Raw genomic sequence first — 24520 nt, forward strand, 5'->3', positions numbered from 1 at the left:
AGAGAGAGCTAGTTCATTGATATCTACTAGACAAGTACTTATCATAACACCTTAATAATATGTATAGCAAACATTTTTAATAGACCTGATTCATCAACCTTTATTTGTTAATCATCAAAATTAATTTAATTTAATTCACCCTAATAAAATAAATGTATCTCAATTTGCTGACTTCATCTTTTTTAGGTTATCAACTCAAATGAAGTAACATTTATCTCAAGGATTTGACTAAAGTGGACAACAAACTGCTTAGTGAGAAAAAAATAATTAAGAGTGTAGTAAACCTTTTACTCGAGTAAAATGATTCTTTGCTTATTATGGACTCTTTATAGAATACAATTCTCCCAACAACTTATATCGAGAAAGCTAATTTATAAGGCTATGACAAAGACCTATTGTTACCTTCTTGAGTAAAAAATTATTAGTCAGTGCTTACGTCAAATTAATACACTTTATTATAATTAAGTGATTTAATAAAATAAAAGTTCATATTTTATTTATTCAGGCAATAAATAATAAGTAGTCCCATAAATGAAGTTTGAGAAGAGTAGATTGTACATAGACCTTACCCCACCTCGTGGAGGTAGAAAATTATTTTCAAAAACTTGGCTCACGTAATGCACATAAAAATATAGTTAAAAGGAAAATGTAAAGATAAAAACTACCTAACAAATAATTGGAAAAGTATAATATATAAATAGCATTTAGAAAATAAAAAACTCGACATTCCAACACATAACAAGTATATATTAATTTGATATAAATATCAACGAATATCTTTGATATCTTCAAATTGCAAAAAAGTTATTGCAATACCTTGTCTAATTTCTTTATTCTAGAATTCAAACTTACTCATGTGCATTAGGGCACTTGGTGGGACCAATAAAAGCTTCTAAAATCACAAAGAGCTATTTTTAGTTGCCCACTTTGGTACTTTATTTTTATTATTTTTTTGAGTGAAACAATTACTCCAATAAGAATCCTTTTTTAAGGATGCTGGAGAAAAGCAATGAAAGCTTTGTCCTTATCAATATTGATTGAGGTGGGTGATATATATCATAAGTCTTGAATTTGTATCGTAGATATAAAATAATGTTTGTTAAATAATATTTTATGTTAAATGTAAAATTTCGCAATAAGAATTTAAATCTAACTAAATTAAGCTTTAATAAAAATATCAAACACTATATAAATAAATAAACGAATAAAAAATATACTTCTTCTCTTTCTCTTCCTCCTCCAATTCTTCCCTTTTCTTGCATCTAGGATCTTGTAAAGCTAATTTCAATGTTGTTCCGGGGTTACCATATTAATGTGATCGTTTGATTTATAAGTAAGTTATGCAAAATTTAGTAATTTGATTATTATACATTAATTAATACTTAAAAAGATATTATACTAAATGAGGTACATTAAAAAAAAATATTAGTGTGTGTTGTTTTAAGCTATTAATATAAAAGGTTAGCATATTGAATCAATTTCATGACCTCTTTGGTCTTGTAAATCTAATTTTAATTTTGTCACAAGGTTGTCGTTAATATGTTCGTTTGATTTATAAGTAAGATGTCCAAAACTTAGTAATATGATTATTATACGTTAATTAATAGTTAAAAAGATGTTATAATTGAATTAGGTATATTAAAAAAATATTCATTATTCTATGTTGTCGCTATTAATAAAAGGTTAACATATTAGGTCTTGTAAAGCTAATTTTAATGTTGTCCCAGGGTTATCATTAATGTGATTGTACGATTTATAAGTAAGTTATGAAAAATTAGCAATGTGATTATTTTACGTTAATTAATATTTAAAGAGATGTTATATTGAAATGCTAAATATTGAATCAATTTCATAATCTTTTTGGGTCTTGTAAAACCAATTTCAAAATGTTGTCCTAAGTTGCCATGAATATGGTCATTTGGGGGTTATAAGAAGTAATGCAAAACTTAGTAATGTGGTTATTATACGCAAATTAGTAGTGTGATTATTTTATGTTAAGTAATGCATGAATTAGTTACACGGTTTGCTTATTTATGTATTAGTTATTTCACTTTTTATTTAATTTAAAATAATATATAGATTTCCCCCTAATTTATATACGTATTATTAATGTGGATTTTTAAATTCGTATTAATTTTATACATGAATAATTTATCACCTAACTAATGACGAATTCAAAAATTTAGTTAAATGTGATCAAGAATTAACATATACATATGAAAACAAAATTGATCTATATATTTTGCATAATTTTCTATATACATAATATAACTTTTTGACGAAGGATGTTCGACTGGTCACCTGTTACTAGCTATATGTGACTATGTCACTGCACCTAACCAGCAACCATACATGATATCATGTCACTCGTACATGATTTAATACGTGCATAACTCACCTTCAAATAAACTACCAAACGATCCCTTATTATTTAATTGTAATTTTACATATAATTTTAAAAAGGTTTTTTTTCCTTAAGATTTGACCGACTAAAATTTCGCGTTGGCATAAATTTAGGAAATGAGATTAGCATAATCTGTTCTAACGGCCTCAGATTCCGTAGGACACATAAAAAAATATTGTTCAACGTGCATTCGAATACTTGTAAGACGTGCTTAATATTTTGTACTTTCTCCTGAAAATTTCCCTGGATTTACCAATTCTTGAATTTGGCTCACACTTCACCAGTCCAACCCCACCACCCAAATCTTTGCTTTACTTGGTTTGTTTTGCTTAGATAAACATTACCTGTATTAGAATGAAAGAAAGTGTAGTTCTTTGTTAATTCCACAAAAACAAAACCCTACACCAGAAACTTCTTTTATCAGTTCTTGGTCTTTCACTTTAATCTTGGTCGATAGATGCATCTTCTTGATTAATCAGGTACTTTTTCATATACCCTTTTCGTTTTCTTGAATTTTAATGTTGGGAATTTCATCTTGCATTGGTTATGGTCTCTGAGCTGTGTAGAAATTCGTGGGTTGTGTGTGTGTGTGTGTGTGTGTGTTTGGTGGCATTTGGTTGTCAAGATTAGAACAAGGATTGGGGAGCTTTATATATATATATATATATATATATATATATATATATATTTATATAACCTTTTGGGTCTTTGAATTTTTGTGTTTCTTTGTTTTTTTGGTTTCATTTGATAGGTGGGTCTTGCATTTCTATGGGAAGTTTCATCTTACATTTGCTATGACCTGTTAATTTGTGTGCAAATAAATGGGTTGTTCGTGTGTACTAGTGTTTTGTTTTCGAGATTGAATCTGGGGGTTTGTGTTTCAGTTTTGTTTTCGTGAATTAGAAATTCTTTACGTCTTTTTTTTTTGGTTGTATGGTAAGTCAGAGATAGCTAGAGTTGGTGGGTAATTGAGTTGTGATGTTGAAGGCACCTAGTGTATCAATGAGCATTTGATATCCTAATGATCAATGAGGTGAACATCTTTTGATGGAGGAAGTCCAAAAGAAATTGGCAAAGGGCATGTGTCAATTTCAATTTGTTATACTAGGCAGCACATACTAGTAACAGATTGCAGATGCCATACTTTGTGTCTTATATATTCGAGCTTGACTTACTTTTTATTGAAAAAGAACAGTGTGTTTCACTAGAAGCAATGAAGGAAGCAATCTATGTGAAAACGGTGCTAGTATAATGTGTGTTTAGTGTGTTGCTTGTTAAAACTTCTGAATGTCATGCTATCATTCAGTATTTAACTTGCTCCTCCTTAGGCTAGAAGTAATTTCTAGGGTATCTTTTAATTAGCTACCTTAATACTTTTAATTCTCAGCTTTCGACTTTCCAATATCGTTTGTTGTGTTTTATCTGGCTTTCTTGAAGTCTTGAATCGTGTTTGAGCCTCTGAGTTAGCAGACTCTTTTGTGATGGAGGGCAATTAGATAGATAAGTGTATAATTGGATTAGGTTAGCCATCAACTTTGAAAGTAAATGACACTAAACTTATCTCCACTCATGCGAAAAGCTGGAATTTCTTTGTCACTTTTTTCTTGCCACCCTTTACCAATTTGCCTCATTAGGGTCTTAGCCTTTTAGTCATCTGAAGTCTGAACTCCAGGAGACTTTGATATGTTGCCAATTTCCTTATATCGTTGCCACTCTGAATCTGCTTGTCTTCTAGTCTTCATTTTGAAGGCTCTTATAGGCTTACCCGCTTTTGTGTTTTACATGGAAAGGCTGGCTCAGTAATTTTTTTTGCCATTTCGACTTTGGATATTCTGTCCTATTTTGTTTATCAAAAAAATAATATTCTGTCTTATATTGTCTCTGTCGTGTGTGTGTGTACTGTGTGACTTATTCATTGCTGATGTTATCGAGGTTCAAATTTTACTCCGCCTTTAAAAATAAGATATTTAGTTCTGAGCCATTTTAATTGTCTTAGTTTGAATTAGCCATTTTAAGTGAGAGGATCCAAGTCTGACATTATTGATTATGTTTCATCAGGTGCAATATTGTCATTGAAACTAGGACTGTTCTATTTTGTGGTTCAGGGGGAAGTAATATATCATGGAACTTTAGGCCTTCTCAGCTCGTTCTAGACCAATATTTCTCTGTTTTCTTCAGATTTTCCTCTGATGAATAATCTCCCTCAAGCAACTTTCTCCATAATTAGCTCACTATCCTGCCTTAGAGAATTATCATCATGAACTGAGATTCCTTCCCCGTGTCACTTCTTCCTTCAAAATGTTCAATTAGCAATGGATATCCCAATCCACTGCCAAGAGGCTGGAATGACCTTACAGCTTCTACTCTTCTGCAACACATCAACCTTCTCCGTAGCTGTTATTTTTTGGATTCTTTGCTTTACCCTTATAAAGTTCCTCGCAACTGCATAATTTATAGAGGAAGATGGAAACTTGTAAAAACTCAACAGAGAGTAACAGATCCAGTTACTGGTTTAAGTTGTCGCCATTTATTTGAGTGATCTTTATGAAGTGTGAACTATTAATTAAAGCTGTAAACTAATATCAATGAACCAAGTGAATGTAACTTTTTGTGATTCTCATGGATCCTGAAAGCAGTGTATTCCAAACATACAGATTATATAAATGAGCAAGCATGCAATGTTGCGGATCTGTCTACAGGATTTTATCCTATTTTGTACTTTAATTAATCATTTCTTTCCCTATTATAGTATTCTTATGGGTAATCAGTGCTGTACTTTCCATTGCATTTTCTTTCAGAATCCATTATTTCCTGTGGGATCTTGCTGTCATTGTACTGTCCACTGTAATCAGACTCATGAAGATGTGGCACCAGCACTTGACGTGAAGGTATGTATGCTATCAGAATAGCATGATTGCAGTTACTTTTCCTTCTGGGAACTGGGAATGTGTTGCTTGTTCTACACTCCGGTACTTATTCTTCTGGGAATTTTGTTGCTTGCTCTACACTCTGGTACTTATTCTTCTGGTATCTTTTAGGAAAAAAGGGAAATAAAGTACAGATGTGAAACACAATATCAAGGATATGGATATGGGAAAAAATTAATTATACATGTCCACCTATATGTTTTATAGAAAATTTCAGATCCTTCTTCAAATAACTCTCTTTTATTTTTTACACTTGATAAGTTGAATAACTTAGTCTTTATTAAAGGAAAGCCCTCATTCTTCCCTTCAGTCAAAGTCTGATTGAGCTCCAAAATGTTTTGCCATTATAGACCTCACTTTTCATATAAAGTATTGGCAATATTATAAATAAAATGACTCAGAAAATATCCCCTTGTTGGCTACATTCAGAGTTCAACAGATACCAGACTGTATCTGGACAGCTTAACCTTGCATTTTCTAGATATTTTTTCCCTATCAAATATCTGTTATGGACTTGTTAGTTTGCAAAGTTTCTTGTAGTTCAATAGCCTACAAGCACCCTGATTTGAGTGCTCAGGTATTTGTGCTTCTCCTGGCATATATTGATGTTATTCCGCATTTTCTATATAGGATTACTTTGATGGTCTGCAGCCTTTCCATCTACAACTTCAATTACTCCAGAAATGAAGCCAAGAACCAACGGGGGGTCAAGGTCCCAGAAGTCCAAAGGTGTTCAGAGTGAGGGTCCTAACTGGGTCATAATTGCAGGCAGTGCGTTATTAAGTACATTATCTGTACGCTTAGGCTACAAGCTGAAGCAGGTGCTTGATTCGAGACAACAGAACAAGACTACCTGCAGTTTGAAAGGTCCTACATTGTTTAAAGCAATTTGGTTTGTCTTGTGAAATTATTTTGCCCTCTTAGATATGAGAAGTGGCTTAAATTGCAGGAAACGAAAAGTCTCCTGATGGAAGTAAGTTAGGGAATGGTCATATACAGTCAAGCACTTACTATTTTGCCCAAGATGATGATGGCTTCTACAATTGCAATACGGGTATGCAAATTCTTGCCATCCCTTTGGAGTTTTATCTTAGAATTTAGGTTGTTCTTTTTGGTGTAAAGAATGTGGCTAGTGATTTGATTTTGGCATCATCTTCTTCCTGTACTCCTGTCAGCTATCTAACTCCCAATTTTGCGAGAGTATGATTGAACTAGTTAAGTTGATTATGGAAGCATGCATTTGAACAATGTTTACATGTTAATGTTGATTATTTGGTTGCTTTGTAACATGAAAATTAGACACGACACTCTTCACAATTTAGACCTGTTTACAGTTATCTTACTCGCTTCAAAGAAGTTTATGGTAATGTCAAGTGAAAGATTGAAACTGAACAAACGAGAATACATGTTATGTGATCAATATGATGATTTTCTTGGTATGCACTATGCTAATTTTTCTTCAAAAACAGAAGGTTATTAAATTACTACTGCAGTTAAGTCCAAAAGCTAACCTTAAGGAAATGGAGAGTCATTGGAAAAATCGAGTTCCATTTATGTCTAACCTTTTTGTTCTCATTTTGCTCATTCTTATTATTTGATCTTATGGTCCAGTTTGTTTGCTGACATGTATGCTATAACATCTTATGCGTGGTCAGTGTTTCCTTTCATATCATGGGGCATGATTTGGGGTATCTCTATTGACGGCTCATGCAACTTACATCTAGCCTAGTTGAATGTACAATTTGCTGGGAACTGCTAGGGTTTCTTTTTTCTCCTATTAGAACTCTTAACGACCCCTCAGGTCTTTAGTCCAGGATGCAACGCAAGCTGTGTGAATAGGTCCTGTAATTTCTTAGGTATCATTTGGTGGATTAGTATTATGGTTGCTATTTTTGACAATTCAGTATTTCTTGTGTTTTGTGAGTTTTGTTTTCATCTAATGATTTTTCTCAAGATTAGTGTGCTTGAAATGGTGTGATTTAATGTGCTTTCCAGCTCTTATACACCTTATAATAGTCTGCTAGTTAGTGTTGGCTATTTTTAGTGAACTTTTGCTATTTTTATAAGACAGGAGCTGGAGAATTGGGAATTACAAAGCAGCAGTATAATGGGTCCGAGCCTGAAATGGTGCTCCCTCTCGTGGCAGTTCCTGCCATCGGATTCAATAAAGAGAATGGCAGGGCTTGGTCAACTTCTCCTGACCGTCTTGAACTGCCACAGAAACCATTTCATCGCTCTAACAGCTCTGAGTCGCCATGTGTCTCAGAATCTGGTTCCGACATATACAGCAAGCGAGAAGTGATACAAAAGCTGAGGCTACAGTTAAAGAGAAGGGACGAAACGATATTAGAGATGCAAGAACAAATTGTAGAGTTGCAAGCTTCTCTCAACGCTCAGATGTCACATTCCGCTCATCAGCAGTCATTGCTGGATGCTGCAAACAGGGATCTGTTTGATTCGGAGAGAGAGATACAAAGGCTGAGGAAGGCAATTGCAGATCATTGTGTTGGACAACTGGGTTCTTGCGATAAGCCTCCAACAGTACCTGTATGGCCAGCTGAAGTCCGATATGGTCATACTAACGGTCACCTGGATGTTGACAGAAATTCGGATACCTCAGAGAAGGGAAGAGGAGACGGAGAAAGGTTTGAAATGCTGAAGCGCGAAAAAGATGAGTTGAAAGAAGTGATTGAAGGGAAGGATTATCTGATCAGGAGCTACAAGGAGCAAACCGCCGAGCTTTCAATCAAGGTCAAGGAGCTGCAACAGAGATTGGATGCTCAGCTCCCAAATATTTTGTAGGTTCGCATTAGAGTTGTGTATTCTTTTTGTTTGCTTCCCATTCCCTTGATTGATTTTAAGCTTCATGATATGGGAATTGCTATTTTTCTCAGTTTTATCTAGGTTTTTTCCTTGCCCCCCTCCCTACCTACTCTTTTCTGTTTTGTGTTCATCATGTCGACGAACCGATTTCCGATATACCTGCGTAGTATTAGGTGGTTTGAGTTTGAGGATTGCCTCCTGTGTTGCTGAACATGTAAAAATGGTTCATCATGCATTGAAATTTTTCATCTATATATTTTAAGACTTTTGCTCAGCAATATGATGATATTTGACTTTGTCACCTCCAAAACAAACATGGAAAGAGAGTTATTGGTCTGCTCTTATAATTCTCCCCAAGCAAGACCTTTTTCAACATAATGGTCGGAGCAGCTTGTGTACACCTCGATTATTCTTTCGATTAGGATGTGTCTTGGATATTCTTACTCACCAAATCTTTAGAGCAGATAAGAAAAAATTATTTAGTGTATTTTACCGTATTGAAATTTGAATCTTGTTGTTTCCTTTTTTATGATTCATTCCCTTGATTAAATTTAATTCTATACATAAGATGCCAATGGAGGAGGAAGGTGAACTATGAGAATTGAACGCATATTTATTTTGAATCTACAAGTTGTCGGTGTGTCTTTAAGAAATTACAACTTTTTCACTATTGCTAAGAGGCTTTGGGTTTTCTCTCATATGATAGAAAGAAAAAATATCCGACAAAATTCAAATGACGGAATAAATTATAGGACACTTATTTTGTTTTCAAAAGTGATGAAGAAATAAGATGGAGAGGTGCAATTCAAAAGAGAAAATGACCAAAATGATCGGGGTAATATTTTATTTTGATATTTGATATATTTATTTGATTAAAATGGTCGTTAATGTATAAAAATGTGTTCATTATAATCCTTAATATATTTTACTTGATTGAAATAGTCCTTAATGTATAACAAAAGGTATTCATTTTAGTCATTTACCTTAAACCTAATAGATTTATCCAAAAACAAATGATAAATTTAACTGTGGATACTACGTGGCTAACAAAATCCACCATTGTTGTTTTTTCTTTGTTAGCTCCAAAGAAAAACTCCATGAAATCTAACAATATTGTCTTTACTTTCTCTAACAAAACAAATGGTGAATTTTGTTAACCACATAGGATCCGTAGTTAAATTTAACACCTTTTTTTTAAAAAAATCTATTAGGTTTAGGCTAAAAGATCAAAATAAACATCTTTTGTTATATTTTAAAGATCATTTCAATGAGTTGAAATATCTTAAGCATCAAAATGAATACTTTTATCACACATTAATAATCATTTCAATCAAGTAAAATATATAAGGATTAAAATAAAACATTATTCATAAATTAAAGACTATTTTGATCATTTTCTTGAATTCAAAATACACCGCTTTTCGGTGCGGCAATTTTTATAAAAAGAAATAGGAAATAAATAAGGCGCCCCATCACGGTCAATTTCCCGCCAAAATCCAAAAAAATTCCCCAATTTTCCCCAACAAAATCATTCACCATTTATATAAACCCTACCTTCCTCTTCTTCTTCTTCTTCTTCTTACAAAATCCCAAAAATTAATATCACTAAAAAGAGAGATCAGTAAGAAACAAGAAGAATGAAAGGTGGTACAGTTCAGATCAATTGGCACGACATGAAGCCCGTTTTGTGCCTTGATTTTCACCACCTCACTGGTGTTCTTGCTACTGGTGGAGCCGACTATGATATCAAGGTCAAAATTACTACTTTACCCTTCTGAGCCTTGTGCTTCTGCATTTGGTTTGTTTTGCATGCTTCGATTATGCTTGTGCTGAATTTTGGTTTTAATTATTATAGTTGGTTAGACGGATAATATCACAATTTTCTTCTGCATTTTATTCATTAAATGATAGTTTGGTTTTAGTTTGTGTCAATTGGGTAATGTGTTTTTAAGATAGTGTAACAACTTTTGAAATTCAAAGGAAATGGAAACATACTAAAGGGGGAAGTGAAGAAGAAAAGAGAGGAAGCCTGTATTTTATTAGTTAATTAATTGTTTGGGTTTTGTTTTTTTAACAATTGGGTTATGCGTTTTTAAGATAGTGGAAGAACCTTTGAAATTCAAAGGAAATGACTACACAGTAAAGGGGGAAATGAAGAAAAAAAGAGAAAAAGTTCAGAAAAGAAGGGGAAAGAGGGAATCAGATAGAAGAAAGAAGAAGGGAAGTTTGATCAGTGCTAATATTCAGGGCTAACTAAGTTGCTAGAATGTGAAGAAATAACAAAAAATCTAGAAGCGGAAAAGAGGAGTTTTTCTCCAATAATGATATCCTCGTTTTCTTTGAGTGAGTGGGAGAAAATGTAATTACCATAATTGTATAGACAGCAAAAATGTGGCAGTACATTTAAATGTATAAAACAGGGATTCACATCCCAATTGGATAGTAAAAGACATAGAAAGGAAAATTCCCATTCACTTTCTTAGTATGGTCTCAATTGGCCCAGAAAGGTAACCAAGGGTTGGTACTTCAGATACAGATTTTAGAATCATCTTCTTGCAGGACAATATAAGCGTTGGGTGTACGCATTTGGTTCTATATTCTCAGCACGTTATATTCTTACCGATTGATTCATCATTTGGATGGGTGCCCACATTAATAGAATTACAGAACTTGGTAAGAATTTTAGAGTATTCTTTAATGGACCAGATTTTTCCATCCAGTTAACCGAGCAACTACTCAGGGAGTTTCATGATCCCCTTACCACTGACCCAAAAAACTCAACTTTGTTGAATTAATCCATATTGGCTGAGAGTAGGAGGAAGTTTATGCTTTTTTTATTTCTCCGCAACCTCGAACTATAAGACGAATATCCTTTAATGATGGTTGCTTAATAGCTAATGAAAACTCTTAAAACCAATCTGGGTCTTCAAATTCAACAGAATAATTCACCTCTAATACGGATTGTGTTAGTGTTTGAAATGTTACCATCTACTTGAACTTGTTTACTTCAGCTTCAACCTGAAGTGACTCTGGCTTGACCTGTGCAAATTCTTATGCTTGTGATTACAAAGTGATGTGTATGATGGAATTTTAAATTAGACACTTGCATGTTGACATATTAACCACTAGTTTCAAAGTTTGCTGATATTTAAAGTGACTTTCACATTACTATTTATGCTCGGGATGAAATATGATAACATCGGGTTCAAAAAAATTTCAACAGATGTGGGTGATTAATTCTGAGGAAAAAGAGAAGAAAGCACCTGCAGTTTCATACCAGGCTAGCCTTTCTTACCATAGTGGTGCTGTGAATGCTCTTCGGTTCTCCCCTTCAGGTAAAGTTGTTCATCTTGCTTTGTTAAAAAGTTCTGGTAGCTATTTTTTTAATTTTACAAGGCAAGAATCGATACATGATTATATCCTTTCGAGTGTTGGAGTTTCATCTGAAGCTGCAGGTCGTTTCGTGCATTTTTTGAGTATGGTTGTTTGACTGACTTGGTTTTCTTCTCTCTGTTTCTGTATACCTCTCTGAAGCAAAATGTAATATTGGTTTTTGAGAGGGTCAGCATTGGAAATGTTATTGCTTACTTAATTTGCAATTAGCTGTGAACTTGGTTTAAAAAATTCTTAATTTGCAATTAGCTGTGAACTTAGTTTAAAAATTCTTTTTTTCTTTAAAAAATTATCTTGTTTGAAATAGACTTGTAGGCTTTCATGCCCTTTAGTTTCAGAAAGCTGATGGCCTGTTAGCCAATTTCTTGAAATAATAATTGCCGTGAGACATGTTTTTATTCTTGTGTCCTATGTAGTGCTTTGCTGATTAATATTGGAAAGTTGGAATGTCAGTTGTAGATATTCCATTAGATTGAGTGATTTTCCTGGTATTATTGCTCTAGGTTATGAAATTCCTGCAGTCTGAATCTTTTTGCTGGATCTATATTTGAGCACTTGTTGATCTGAGAACTGGAAAATACAGAGTGGAGTGGGAACCTCTTTCGTAGTCAGATTTGTTAGATGCTTAGTTGCAATGACGTTCACGAGATCATCAATTACCTTTGACTATGTAGAGAACGTTGCTTTTACTACAAAATGAAATCACAGATAACAATGTTTCTGCAAGTATTTACAGATTTTGATTCAACATGTCTGAAGCACAATTTGATGGAGAGTCATGGTGACAATCTTTTGGGGTTTTGACTTACTTCTAAGTCTATTTCATCTTACAAACCTCACTTGCTTCTCTGGATTGATCAATACATTGGAAATGTTAATATTTCTGCTGCCTGCATAACTGTGGTTACTTCATTTTTAGCAACCTTTTCATATATCAAAACTTTTATTATAGCAGAACTTCCAGTGCATGCCTCCATCTGATTTCTTAAATTGTTAGCTAATATACTTGTACCTATCTAGTTAGCCAGCAAACTGAATTACCATTTTTCTTGTAATATGCAGGAGAGCATTTGGCCTCTGGTGCAGATGGTATAGACTTGTCCCTATAAATCTCTCAATTTAGTCCAGATCAAATAATTTAACAATTTCTACACTTACATTTTATTTACCTGCATGTATCGTCGTATATTTTAAGAGTAACTACTCCTGATGTAGGTGGTGAGCTCATCATTTGGAAGTTACATTCTTCAGATGACAGCGAAACATGGAAAGTCCTAAAGACATTATCGTAAGCCTTTCATTTGGTCCTATTGCCATTATGAATTACTAAGCACTCTTAGGATAGCTACAGAGTCGCTCTATGGAACATTAGCTACTGTTTTTCTGGTTTTGTTCTTATGGTTTAGCCAGAGAATAATTGGAACACGCTGTTTGGTTCGTGTCCTGCATTTCTGATTGTGATCTTTATCCTATTTTGCTTGTTAAATAAATTTTTAGATCTGATGTTGAAAGAAAGAAATAGTTATAATTGACATTTCAGTAGCCGGCCATACAGTCGAACTGTGTGATAACAAGTAGCATTGATTATTTACCATCAATAAAAGCAAGTCACATTGATTATATTATTTCATTTTTTAATAAAATAAAGTAAATTAACATAGATCATATTCTAAGTGTGTTTGTTTGGATTATATTTTGGTTTAAGCAGAATGTTGCAATAAACCAGCATCTGTATAATAATCCCTTATTTTGCAGGGAAAAACAGTTGTATGTGTTAATCAACATTTAGCAAGAATGTTATTGTATATATAGTCAACTTCTGTTAACCTCTACTTCAATTATTAAATAAACACAATACAAATAATCCATAATATTTTAATAACCCATATTAAACAGACTTTTTGAATGTTGGTCAGAACTTTCCAACTTAATCTTGCTGCAAGAAAGTGCTTTGTGACTGTGATAGTCATGGATAAGATATTTCACCTAATGTATTTAAGTCACAAAAGGAGCATAATCATTGTTGTCATGGAATTATTTCTAATTTGATACTAGTGCTCATGAGTTTACTTTTCTCAGATTTCACCGTAAGGATGTATTGGACTTGCAGTGGTCTGCTGATGGTTCTTTTTTGATTTCTGGTTCTGTTGATAATTCATGCATCATATGGGATGTCAACAAAGGTAAGAAATAAAAGATGATCTAACTTGAAGAGGTTTTGTCAAGATAAATAAACTTTATACTGACAGTCGTTCCTTCATTAGGTTCTGTTCATCAGATTTTGGATGCTCATTTGCACTATGTGCAGGGTGTGGCATGGGATCCATTGTCCAAGTATACTGCCTCACTCAGTTCAGATAGATCTTGCAGGATTTACAACAATAAACCATCTAAAACAAAAGGAGTTGAGAAGTTGAATTTTGTCTGTCAACATGTCATTATGAAGGTTGAACCACAACTGCCGGATGAGTCCAAGGTCAAATATCATATCAGTTTTTCAAGGCCTTCTATATTATAAGTGAATGTTACATGCGTAATAACTTTGGCGCTTCCAAATTCATGCAGTCTACTAAAAATCATCTCTTTCTTGATGAGACACTGCCATCTTTCTTCCGAAGATTATCTTGGTCTCCTGATGGTTCCTTTCTGCTTGTGCCTGCAGGTACAACCTTGAAACTTAGAAGTCCTAACATGAATCTGTGCATTTTGATCATTCCTTCTACTCGTTTCCCGAAATTTATTCATCTCTTTGCATCTTCTCCCCTGCACCCCCACCCCTCCAAAAGAGAAAAAGAAAGGAAAAGACAAAGAAAACCATCCTCAAAGATAAAAAGAAAAGGAAAGCTCTATCAAGACTTCATGTGTTCTTTGCCTTGAACAGACTTCTTTGTTCTTGCAGTGACATGACACTGGTGTCAGTTCGTCACCCTGTGAAATATCATATTCTGATATGTTTCAAACAGTTCTCTTTTTCATCGAATGAGTTTTACAATTTTTCTCTACTTTCAGAATAAGCCAATAATGCAGCATCGAGACCTTTTTGCAGTCCAAATATAAAAGTAGCACACTGAAGTTTTCAGATTAAAATCATCCCATAGCCCTCTTTGTGAACTGTGTCTTTGACACTTCGCAGTGTCAGGTTAATTTCCACGTGACATCTGTGTTGTAATTCTCATTTAAGCTTTATCTTTCAACTCTTCATTTGCATTTCTTGCAATTTAGAGCCCGTTTGGATTGACTTATAAGTTCCTTATAAGTTGTTTTCATCTTTTTAAAGTGTTTGGCTGACCAACTTAAAGTTATTTTGTGCTTAAAATAAGTCCCAATAAATAATTGGATTTGTTTGGATGGACTTGTTTTAAGCCGCTTATAAGTTGAAAACAGTTTATAAGTCAAAAAAAAAAAGTTGGGCTGCACCTACTTATTTTTTTTAACTTATAAGCAGTTTACAACTTATAGGTTACTTAAAAATAAGTTCATCCAAACAGGCTCTTACTGCTTTTGAAAGGTAGAACTGTACTTGAGATAGAGCTTCAAGAAGGAAGTTGGAATTCTTCATAGCTGTTTCTTCATGTGGTACTGTTAATGCGATAGATTAAAGGCATCTGACCTTTATTCCTTTTTTGCTTATCATTACTTTTATGATTGTCGTTTTTAGGGTGGATGGGGAAAAGGGAATTGGCAAGGTAAAGGTAGAAGGTTTTGAGAATATAGACGTGTTTTGCTCTTTCAGGTTCTTACAAGTTTACACCTGCTTCAGAACCAGCGAACACTGCTTATGTGTTTTCTAGGAAAGATCTCACAAGGCAAGGATCTTCTGTCTTTTTGGTACTTCTGTATTTTTATTAGACAGAATCCATTATATTCCCTCTAGCTCACAAGTCACAACATTCTGATACTTACGCCTCAACGTTGTTGGATATTGACAGGCCAGCGTTAATGCTCCCAGGTGCCAGCAAACCTGTCATTGCTGTACGCTTCTGCCCAGTGACATTTAGCTTGAGAGGATCAAGCAATTGTAGGTTTTTCTGCTGGATTCCTTTTGACCTGATTGCATTGCACTATGTTATGCTCTGATACCCAATCCTTTTTAATGACTGCAGCATCATTCTTCAAGCTTCCTTATCGTCTTATTTTTGCTGTGGCTACGTTGAATTCCTTATACATCTATGACACAGAAAGTGTTCAACCAATAGTCATTGTAGCTGGTCTTCATTATGCTTCTGTAACAGACATAGCATGGTATTCCTGGCTTCCCTATTCTTTTTCAAATGCTATAAGTACTCCCGTTCTCTCTTGTGAAGCATTCGAGAAATCTTTTTAATTCCTTTTCGTTTGATGAAGGTCGGCTACTGGGAAATATCTGGCTTTATCCTCCCAAGATGGTTATTGCACTCTGCTAGAGTTTGATAATGAGGAACTAGGATCCACTTTCCGTAGGCCAGGTTTGCTGTGTTCCTCCAACTAATTTTTATTGTTTTGTTCATGTCTTCTTCCTCATAGCTGACTGAAAATATGTTTCTATTTGAAAATTGTATGCAGAAAAAGAAAATGTTGATGATAAAATAAATGTGCAGAAACAGGAGGAAAATGTTCTAGAAATTATTGGCAGTGATAAATGCATGGATATAGATAGTGCAAAAGCAGAAGAGAAAACAGAAGTGAAACAAGAATCAACAATATCAACCCCTCAAATTTCTAAAAAGGCTACCAGAAAGAGGATTACACCAATGGCCATTGATTGATTATAGTAGTTCTCTGAAATTATAGTTTTTTTTTTGTTCTATTTCCTTTTGTAAGGGGATATGAGGCTCAGAAAGTGTTGAGGTAAATTTGGACAATTTTTCATGTACATATGTATACCAGTATTATTGTAAGCCAAATCATTTGCTTAATGTTTCCTGTTATATATTGACTTTGACCTAATATAAAGCTAAATCAGACCAAACATTAATATATACACAAGTGATTTTTGCAGCCTCATTTTCTTTCTATTCAAGTTATTGCTTAATTTAAGTTGTTGCTATATCATTTGTGTTACAACATTTTTGGGGGAAACAAGAATCAATCTTTATATGTTTTGGCCATGTCCCTTTCAGCTCCGAGGAAGAAAATTTGGATCTTTCATGAGCGAACACCAAAGAAAGCTCAGGAGATATCTAACTTCAGATGTAACACTTCTCATCAGTGTATAATTTTTTGAAAACTACATTACATATTCCAAATATTATACAAAACCAGACAAACATTCTAGGAATGATATACATTTTTTTCTCCTTCCCTCTTACAAAACGAAAAATGAAAGAAGAAGAAATCAATTTCCTGGTGCACAACTTTCTCACTGTAACTATACATTTCTGTTCAAAATTGCTTTGCAAAATTGATAGACCTCCATAGAAAAACATAAGCTGGTAGAGTTCCTTCTTATGATACATCATTAGTCCAAGCTATTGAATCTGCAACAAACAAGTAACCTCACTTAAAAGGAAAACAACTTTGGCCATCTGGAAATATAAAGTATTTCAATTTCTTTCACAATTTAGATCTTGAACCTAAGTGAATCAAATTTCTATGAGGCTATGCAACATTTTCTTCGTGCTTAACTGGAGGCAAAGAAACCTGCATAAGCTGAGTGATTTTTGACTCCACCCCTTGATATCTAACCAGCAAATCAAAGATAAAGAGAACGAGGTTTTGCTGCTACAGTGGCATACAGCATATTCGGCGTGTAAAAAAGAAACCTCACCACTAATAACACAAACTCTGGGAAAAAAGTAATAGCTTTAATAGACAGGTTGACTAGTTGAACCAATGATGTGACCAAATACTCACTTCAAAATGACAACTTTTGGTTCCGCTAAGGAAACTAGTAGACCAACTTATGAGTAAGCTTATAAAAAAGTGTAGTTGCACAAATATAAGCAAGGAGTCGAGAAAGATGGAATCCAAGCTTTTATTGTTGTTCACGTAAAGTTTAGGTGATGAATGAGAAATATTGGAGCAAAACTGATGTCACACAATAGCAACCCTGTAAAATTTTCTTTCAGCTATGGTCTCATAATACACTATTTCTTGAATTTAGCTTTTAATGTAAAAATTGCAAGTGTGGCTCTATTTTTTGGACCATGCAGTAAGGATATCAAATGTTTTACAGTATTAATGTGCTACAACTAACTGGATAAGGATGCAAGTTCAACACATCAAGGAGACATGCCTCCACACATTCTCACATGTGTTATAAATGTTGGACAAATTTAGATAGGAAGGTGTGAAGGTCGCGTATTACGGTAGAAGGCTAGTAGGGGCAGAGTGTTGTCTTGCTTTGTGACGGTTTAGGGCCTGTCATAGGACTAGCCGTGCCACTATAGCTGTGTTGTTATTGCTTTTCGATTATCACATTATTTTACTATTGTTATTGTTTTTCTTTTAGCCGCTATGCTTTCTCTATTGTTTTCTTCTTCTTTTACTTGAGTTTGATACACTTGAGCCGAGGGTCTTTCGAAAACAGTCTCTCTACCTCCACGTGGTAGTGCTAAGGTCTGCGTACACTCTACCCCCTCCAGACCCCACTTTGTGGGATTTCACTGGGTATGTTGTTGTTGTTGTTATTATAAATGTTGGACATGAATAGGAAGCTGTTCGTTAATCTTCCAAGGATCCCTCAACGTGTCACTCCTAACAGATCAAATTGCTAACCTCTCACCATCTTCGCCACATGTTTTATAGCTCAGAACTTAATTTCCTAAAGGTACAGCGAAATACATATCCTAGAAGGAGAATATCAAAGAAGATCTACAATTCGACATATTGAAAATCTATAAAGTTAACTGAGCCTGTGCTTTATGCCTCTGGTAGATTCAGACAGAAACATAAGATGGAAAAAGTACTTATTAGTTTTTGAACTTCGATGCCTTGATGTCTGAGTACATACTGGCTGTTTGAGTCCACTTAGAATTTGGATTAACCATAACACATCACACAGTGAAAAAAAGAGAAATACTATTGAATTGACCAATTTTGTACGCAAGTATCAAAACTTACTCTCTTTGTTGATACAATGACGTATGTCGATAGCTATCATGCAGGTATGAAAAGACCATTTCATTCCAAAGATCAGGAAGTCCAGGTAGACACCAGTGGCTGCAATCAGATAGAGCTGGATTATCACTCCAAAGACCAACATGAGCATCTTTCCTGAACGCAGACATGGGAGTGATGTGTAGCACATTAACTGGAACTTTCATGCTGTGTGCCATCTCTAGAACAGCATCGGAAAATGAGCTACTCTCCTGACCATTAGTCTCTGAAAGAGGTTGATTTGTCACATTGCACATCCGGAGAGTTAAATTGCTGATGCAAAACCAATATGTATTCATTAGTTGCAATGATATAGTATGTTAGGTCCATCAGAAACAACCTCTCTACCCCACAAAGGTAGGGGTAAGGTAACATACCCAGTGTAGTCCCACAAGTGGGGTATGGAGAGGGTAGAATGTATGCAGACCTTACCCCTACCTTGTGGAGTCAAATTTAGTGTTATATTTAATACCAGAGAAGCTAAATGTGGTGTTCTATTGAATAGTTTCCATAAAATTGGAACTGGCAGAAACCAACATTATAACTTTTCCAACATCAATAAAATTCACAAGATTAAATTAAAGACTTATACATCGTTTGTCAATTTTGAGCAAAGTCTCAAAACATGTTGATGTTTTATGATCTTTTCACAGTTGTGCTAAGTCATTAGTTACTTTGAGATGGTACTATATTCTGGATGTATTTCTCTCGCAACATTTTCCTTTTGCCGGAGACACTCAACAAAACTTTCGTTACTTATTAAAAGAATTGCTTTGGATCTGGAAATATCAAAAGAAATGTTCAAAAGGTCCATCCAATTATTACCAGCTCTAAATTGTAGAAACTTTCTACTGAGAGATCCAAAAGCATTCATCTGTATAGAAGGCATAGCTATCAACAAGTACCTCCAATGAGAAGGTTCAAACGTTCTGAAAAAGACACGCGTCCTGTTAGGGTTTATTTTGGTATCAATCCAGGATGACCAAGTCTCAAGGGCAGTTCTGAATGCCGTCGGGATCGACATTCCAATCCTCAGTGTACTATTTAGTTGGAAATAGCACCCCCTATTCAAAGAAAGATTTGGAAGCATCGTGAGAACAGCTGAAACACAAAATACCAGCTTCTGCATGAAAACTAAGAAGGAAACACTAGTGATTTTGGAAAACATAAGCAAGAGGGAAAAGAATTGAGTTTTTGCAATTTTACCGATAGCAAAGGAGAACAGAAAATAAGTATTTTTGGCAGACAGCTTAAGATTGAGAAAAGAGAGAGAGAAGACCTTCCTGTTTTGTGCATATTCATATAGCGAGTGGCTAATACCAACTTTCTTTGAAGGCCTTAAACAAATGATTTGAGGTAACTAAAGTAACTAAACAGAAGCAATGCGCTCATGCATGAGAGACCTCCTAAAATGAAATCTTTCACTGTGGGAACAAAAACTACTACTAACTACCTTCAATCCAAGCTAGTGGGGGTCAGCATTGTGTGTCCTCACTGGAACAAGCAATTCCAATTTAAGTGGCTTTAACACCTCTATTGAGACTTGAACCAAATTCTTGCGGAACACACAGGGATACTCGCACATGCTAAACAAGGGAGGCTAAAGCAGAGACATTACCTGTGAACATACAAACAAAAAGAGGCTTTCTACTTTCTTAGGGTGAAGAAAGCATCTTTTACTAGTATTCATGAATGTAGGAGTGATGAAATCCAGACAAGTGAAAAGGAGGAACAGAGAATGACGATTAAAAGGGAAAGTCCGTATATGATGGCCCTTCATATACTGCAAAATTCTCATGTTATTGTTAGTTTAACTCAATGACAATTTTGCAGTATATGAAGGAAGTTACAGTTTGCTATCATGTATATATACTCGCAGAGTAATGAAACTTGTGTTAGTGAAAGAACAAAGTGCACTTACACTCCAAAAAGCTTCCCAGGTACCCACCACTGTCCAGAATTGAATATGAGGACGTCTGCATTGATCCACTCATTGCTGATATCATCAAGCTTGTCCAACGTAAGGGTTGATCTAACTCTCTTTATTCCATATTTGGAAGACCAAGTATGTTGGACAAGGAATACTGATCGATAAAATTCAACAGTGAAATTGAAGGAACTAAACCTCACCCCCAGAAAGCGAATTAGTTTTGTGATCTTATTCCCATTTACTTCATATACACTTCCCTTATTTTGCACCCCCGTCATTAGCAGGCATATCAAAGACTCCCATTGAGTCCTACTCATCGAGTCTCCAACAAAAACAATTCTTTTATTTCGGAGAGTTTCCAACATATTATGCACATTAAACCTAGGGAGTTCACAATTCCTTGGCTTCCATCTCCACTTAAGATAATCATCATTGGTTCTACCATTAGCCAAACAGTTGAATCCTTTCTCCACAAAGAGGCATTCTGAGGCATTGTACAAGGGGTAGCTGTTATCAACTACCCATTTTCCATCAAATATGTCACAAAAACTATCTGAACCATTAAAACTAACAAGATTCTCCTCATGAAATGTTTTTGTAAGATTGGGTAGGACATATAAATACCCTCCTCCAATTGCCAAGAAAAAGGAAACAACAGATCCAATTGCTATAAGTACACGAAAAAGTCTTGAAACCTCACTTTTCCTACTAAATCTAGGGCTGCTAACCGACTTATCGAACAATCTAGGGCTGCTAACTGTCAATGCCCTCTGTTTATGAGAGAGACTTCTACCGAAAGTACTCATTTGTCCTAGTTATTGGTTCCACCACTTCCAATAACCAATGCAATACCTTCAAAACACATTATAGACAGAACTAGTGATCCTTCACACGCCAAAATAATCCATCAGCAAAATATCCAAGAAACCACTAGCCCAAGTACCATTTTACCAAATCCAGTAGAACCCCTTTTGAATCTTGATTCACTTCATCAATAAAAACTCAAACTTTAACACGAAATATCTAAGAAACCACCAGATAAACTACCATTTTATCAAATCCAGTAGAACCCCTTTTGAATCTTGATTCACTTCATCAATAAAAAACTTTAGCACAAAATATGCAAGAAACCACCAGCCCAACTACCATTTTACCAAATCCAGTAGAACCCCTTTTGAATCTTGATTCACTTCATCAATAAAAACTCAAAACTTTAATACAAATTATCCAAGAAACCTCCAGCCCAACTACTATTATACCAAATCCAGTAGAGCCCCTTTTGAATCTTGATTCACTTAATCAATAAAAACTCAAACTTCAACATAAAATACTATCATAAACCATGCTATAAACAAGGGACATATATAACCATTGATTGTGTACCAAACGACTCAATAAAACCACACCCTTTTAAAAATCTTGAACAAATCTGATGGCAGACAAACATTTACAAAGAATAAATACCCACAAAAAAGTTGCCAAATGAAAGGATTTGGGGAATGATGTAGACAACTTACAGAGGTTTTATGCAAATCTTGAATATTGGAATTAGATAAATAATTGCATTATTTTTGTGATTATGGAAAGAAGCACCTGAATAAAGAAAGAGAGATTAGTTGCAAGATTGGTACGTGGGATGCAGACTATCCAACAGAACAGAGTGGGTGCCTTTTTTTCTCTTCATTTTTCCCCCCATGTTCAATTTTCTTTTTCTTATTTCTTGTCAAATTCCTTTTTATTAAAAATAAAACTTGATGGTTCAAAGTTTTGTTTTTTTGTCACCGGTTCAATTGTTCTTATTCAAAATTGGAAATTTCTTTAGATCCTTTATTTGTCTCAAAAGTTTTTAAAGGGAAAAAAAAACTTATATATATATATATTAACTTTCTCATTTAGAGATACTATAATATTTGTCAAAAGAATAACTCATATATATCACTATTATTATACAAATAACAAAAATTAAATATATCAGGTCATGTATAACGATTAATTTGAATTTATTATATTTGATTTTTATCATTTATGTAACGATAGAATTATATATGATAGTCACTTTTTTAACAAGGATATATCAATTATATATCAAATTCTTAAGAAGAATATAACTCATCTCGTATCATAAGATATGATATAATTTAAAAAATGGATTGTCCGAGAAAGATCTCAAATATTATCGTCATTGAAAGTAATCCTTGCATGAATTAATTTTTTATTAGGTTGTATTAAATTCTAAAACGTTCCCTTCACCTTCAACTTTTTTTTTTGCACCTTGTTGATTATATATTTGGTATGATTTTTAAATAACAATAATCACTTTTTCAGTGAACGATTGTTAAATATATCTAAGTATATGGTTCTTAATTTTGTATGTAAAAATACAACTCGCTATATTTTATTGATTTATATAAATAAAATGAGTCGGTGTAATTTATTTTTCCCCTTTGTAGAGCCCCATACAAGTTAATAAAATTGAATCCTTGGGATGCTTAAAGGATGAAATTATGTCAAAATCAATGTTTTTATTGTTACTTAAAGAGTTGCCAAAGTACAATAATCATAATTGATTGTTAAATATATCCTTCATTTATTTTTATTTGTTTAATATTGATTTGATACATTCTTTAAAAATCAACAAATAAAATGATAATTTTATCATATCAACTTTGAATATAATAAATTCAACACTTTGAGAAATACATTAAAAATAATTATAATTAATAATAAAAATAAATTAAAAACTAGATAATAATTTATTATTTTATTTAATAAATTGAATTAATAAAAATAAATATTTTATTTTTAATATAATGAACAAGTATTAACCTAAAATTCAATTGTCTATATATAGGATAGTTAGAGAGTGTTTTACCCTTAATATAAAAAATTTTGGCATAAATTTAAATTTAATCGAACTTCAATATAAGTACCGAACATCGAATGTCTCAGCTCTCCATACCACTGTAGTTGTGTTCACATGTGCTATGTTCTTGGAATTTGGAGGAGTTTACTTAATTAATTATAAAAATGTCTTTCAATTATTATGGATAAGATTAAGAAATTATATCGATGCCTCAAAGGAAAATATATGGAGTTTAAGAGAGTAGTATAATTTTTAAATTTTGTGATATTAAATTAAAGATATATAAATTTTGTGGTATTAAACACATTATGTAAAAAGTTATAATTTAACAGTTATTAAAAAAGAAAGGAGACAATCCTTTTAAAATAGATTAAAAAAAATAAGATAAATAAATTGAAACAATGAAATACGATATAATTCAAACTCATTATTCCCTTAGTTCCATATTAATTATCCATCTTATCATAAATAATTATCCCAAATTATTTATCAATTTATAATACTTCAAAACACTTACTACAAATTTTAGATTAGGGGTAGAACTTAATGAAAAGACTTATAAACATGGACTTGCGTGTTTTTTCAATTAGGTCTCTCAATATTCATGATTAATGCTTCTTACTTTTGCTCATAATTCTCTCAGATTGCAACAAACTAATACAATATAGACCAACAAAATTATGGATAAGCATAAACAAAATAATATCATCTAACTAGATCTAGAGAATAAACAAATTGTCACTAATAAAAGAAATTCACTATTTTCATTTCCCATCCAAAAATATTCAATGTTTTTTCCCATAAATATTTTGATTTCTAATGAAAAATTAGGAAGCTTTTTTGTATTTCAGTGAGAATTTATTTTTCATCATACATTTTTTTAGCGAGCTGCTTTAGTGGAAAAATTATGTTGAACATTAATTTCATTTATTTGTGATAAGAAAAACCTCTATTTCTAGTAGTAATGTGTATTAAAGCCATATGAATTTCTTTAAACAACTCCTAACCAATTCAACTTTCTTGTAAAAACTGATCTCCCCTATAACAATTTAACAAGATATGCCAAAATCTCTTTTATTTTTTGTGGCTGCTAAACTTAACAA

The 24520-nt window shown here is 33.5% G+C and overlaps 3 protein-coding genes across 5 annotated transcripts; 2 read left to right on the top strand and 1 right to left on the bottom strand.

Moving 5' to 3' along the window:
* Positions 1-2509: 2509 nt before the first annotated feature.
* Positions 2510-8408, top strand: LOC129900906 (uncharacterized). Its single transcript, XM_055975992.1, has 5 exons — positions 2510-2883; positions 5203-5292; positions 5962-6198; positions 6281-6385; positions 7403-8408. Exons 3-5 carry the CDS (start codon positions 6015-6017, stop codon positions 8131-8133), a joined length of 1020 nt encoding a protein of 339 aa, XP_055831967.1. The 5' UTR covers positions 2510-2883; positions 5203-5292; positions 5962-6014; the 3' UTR covers positions 8134-8408.
* A 1226-nt stretch (positions 8409-9634) lies between these two features.
* On the top strand, positions 9635-16530 carry LOC129900915 (chromatin assembly factor 1 subunit FAS2). Its single transcript, XM_055976003.1, has 12 exons — positions 9635-9905; positions 11378-11489; positions 12610-12636; positions 12763-12835; positions 13627-13730; positions 13812-14023; positions 14113-14209; positions 15281-15353; positions 15477-15565; positions 15651-15789; positions 15892-15992; positions 16090-16530. The coding sequence occupies exons 1-12, from the start codon at positions 9792-9794 to the stop codon at positions 16290-16292; spliced, it is 1344 nt and encodes a 447-aa protein (XP_055831978.1). The 5' UTR covers positions 9635-9791; the 3' UTR covers positions 16293-16530.
* Positions 16531-16739: 209 nt separating this feature from the next.
* On the bottom strand, positions 16740-22248 carry LOC129900926 (protein trichome berefringence-like 7). Of its 3 annotated transcripts, XM_055976011.1 has the most exons (4): positions 20546-22248; positions 19530-19688; positions 18589-18897; positions 16740-17003 (listed from the first exon to the last, which is right to left on the bottom strand). In XM_055976011.1, exons 1-4 carry the CDS (start codon positions 21358-21360, stop codon positions 16985-16987), a joined length of 1302 nt encoding a protein of 433 aa, XP_055831986.1. In that variant the 5' UTR covers positions 21361-22248; the 3' UTR covers positions 16740-16984. The 3 variants fall into 3 exon arrangements, with proteins under 3 accessions (XP_055831986.1, XP_055831993.1, XP_055832002.1); XM_055976018.1 differs by lacking the exon at positions 19530-19688; XM_055976027.1 differs by lacking the exon at positions 16740-17003 and having other exon boundaries at positions 18799-18897; positions 19450-19688.
* Between the last annotated feature and the right edge of the window lie 2272 nt (positions 22249-24520).

This window comes from Solanum dulcamara, chromosome 1 (assembly GCF_947179165.1).
Source record: "Solanum dulcamara chromosome 1, daSolDulc1.2, whole genome shotgun sequence".
Lineage (NCBI taxonomy): Eukaryota > Viridiplantae > Streptophyta > Magnoliopsida > Solanales > Solanaceae > Solanum > Solanum dulcamara.